At 52.4% G+C, this 1,992-nt stretch overlaps 1 protein-coding gene across 4 annotated transcripts in view; it reads right to left on the minus strand.

Moving 5' to 3' along the window:
- ACAN (aggrecan) overlaps window positions 1-1,742 on the minus strand; it is a 40,588-nt gene extending 38,846 nt beyond the window's left edge. For all 4 annotated transcript variants that reach the window (XM_017506121.1, XM_017506120.1, XM_017506119.1 and 1 more), the window contains exon 1: window positions 1,657-1,742. In XM_017506121.1, the coding sequence (XP_017361610.1) occupies window positions 1,657-1,726 (70 nt within the window). In that variant the 5' untranslated portion in view covers window positions 1,727-1,742. The remainder of the gene's footprint in view (window positions 1-1,656) is intronic.
- Window positions 1,743-1,992: the final 250 nt, after the last annotated feature.

A 1,992-nucleotide genomic window follows, 5' to 3' on the forward strand; every position in this document is an offset into this window, starting at 1 on the left:
AAAAAAAAAAAAAAAAAAAAAAAATTAGCACCTTTCATGGAGACTCATACATTTATGAAACCTGTTCTTTCAGGGGAGCCTACAGGTTGAAATAAAAACGGTTTGAGATATTTGTGGGTGGTAGACACATCACAGGGCAAGGGGAGGGGAGCCAGGAATGCTTTGAGTGCAGCCCTAACCTTCTGATGTCCTGGACAGTCCCATCGGCCCCTTCCACGGGCATCTTCCTCTGAGTGCTGGGACCTCGCACCCTGGACATGGCTGGGTTTTAGCCAGTCCATGTAGTAGTGGCTCTCAGGGGAGAGCTGAAAGGGACTGTGGTGCTCAGCGGTTTTTAAAGTCCTCACCCAAACCTAAAGAACTGGTTTCCCTGTGTGGGCACACCACCCCGGGGCCGGCCAGGGGCTGCATAGCTGTGGGTCTCCCAGCAACAGTACAAATGAAGGCCCTTGTCCCATATGTCTGCAGATGCAAAAGTTGTAAATCGGGCCAACAGATTGTTACATTCTGTGTTCTATCTTCTATCTTCCTGTTTGACAATGATACCTTTCAGAATGACCTGAAAAAACAGACTCAAATTCAGAATTCTTGGATTCCTTGGCTTTTTGCCTTGGGATGTAGTGGCTGGGTGGGAGCATGGTGAGTGGGACCCTTCTTTTCCCTGCACTGAGTGCACTGTGAGGGGGTCTCACGCGCTGCTGTGCTTATCTCAGCCTCACAGCCCTGCTCTGCCCACACCCCATAAGCAGCCACTCCTTAGGCCCTCCCTTGGGCCCAGGGTGGCTCCCACCAGGGATGTGGTGCCCCCGTAGGAGGATGGACCCATGCAGGGCCTGGATGTAGCCTGGGCCCAGTAGGACAGGAAATTCTGGGCATTGTGGGGCCCCAGAATGTGCTCTAAAGGGGAAGTGCAGGTTTAGATGGACACATAAGCCCTACTGACTCTTCTCCCTTTGGAGAGGGTTGAGGCTGGAGGAGGGCCAGTGGGGGCCTCTAAAATGTATAGCTAAGAGCAGCGTCCTCTCTTGTCTGAGTCTAGGGGAGATATACCTTCCCTTCTGGGGTCAAGCCCATCCTGGGTTCAGTGGAAGGTTTGTTCATTTGGTCCAGTGCTCAATTAGCGGAAGTAGACCCAGTGCGTACCACATGCATGAGGCCAGGCTGGGGCTTCCGGAGGTGGTTTGCCAAACAGGCAAAGACCTGTCTGATTCCCTGGGGCTTTTCTCTGGCTATCTCTCAAGTGACCTGTTTTCTTCGGCGCTCCAGCTGATCCTCCCTCAGTGGCCCTTTCCCCACTGGTCTGTCTATGTCCTGCCCCTCCTGCAAGCTCAGTGCGCAGCAGTACTAGCCGAGATCCCTGGAGGGAAGAAGGGCACCTGCTGGGAGCACTCTCTGCCAGCTGTTGGGGCTTGAGGGCAGCCAGGAGCAGTACTATCTGAGCGAGGCTCCTGGAGGTCTGGATGCCTGTGCCTGCGCATGGGTGCTCTCCTATCGCAGTTATGCATGCATCAATAGGGGAAGGGCAGGGCCGGGAAAAGGCCAGGAAAGGGGAAATTATATTTCCCTGGGACTAGTAACACCAGGTTCAGTACCCAGTACTCAAACCCAGTACTCATGCCTACTGAAGACATAAGACATGCATATGAATGTCCTTACCTGAAACTTCCACTGAGACAGCTGCAGTGATGACCCTCAGAGTCACAAAAGCCCACAGTAAAGTGGTCATAGTTCACCTGGAAGAGGGGAGGCAGAGGCAGTATTTAGACAGTGAAGGCATGGTGAGGTCAAACAGGGTCATGTGACATGTGATGCAAAGTGATAATTCCACACCCAGGGACTTGGAATCACGGCTAGAGAAGGAGGCTACACGTGGTTTCTGAGATGTTTTCTTCAAGAATCCTCCCCTCACAAAACCTTTACAGGTTTCTCAGTTTAATTCCAGGCATTAGGCTGGAACCTGACTTCCCATCTTCAGCCAATGAAGGCTCATCT

Source organism: Cebus imitator, unplaced genomic scaffold (assembly GCF_001604975.1).
Source record: "Cebus imitator isolate Cc_AM_T3 unplaced genomic scaffold, Cebus_imitator-1.0 Scaffold348, whole genome shotgun sequence".
Classification (NCBI taxonomy): Eukaryota; Metazoa; Chordata; class Mammalia; order Primates; family Cebidae; genus Cebus; species Cebus imitator.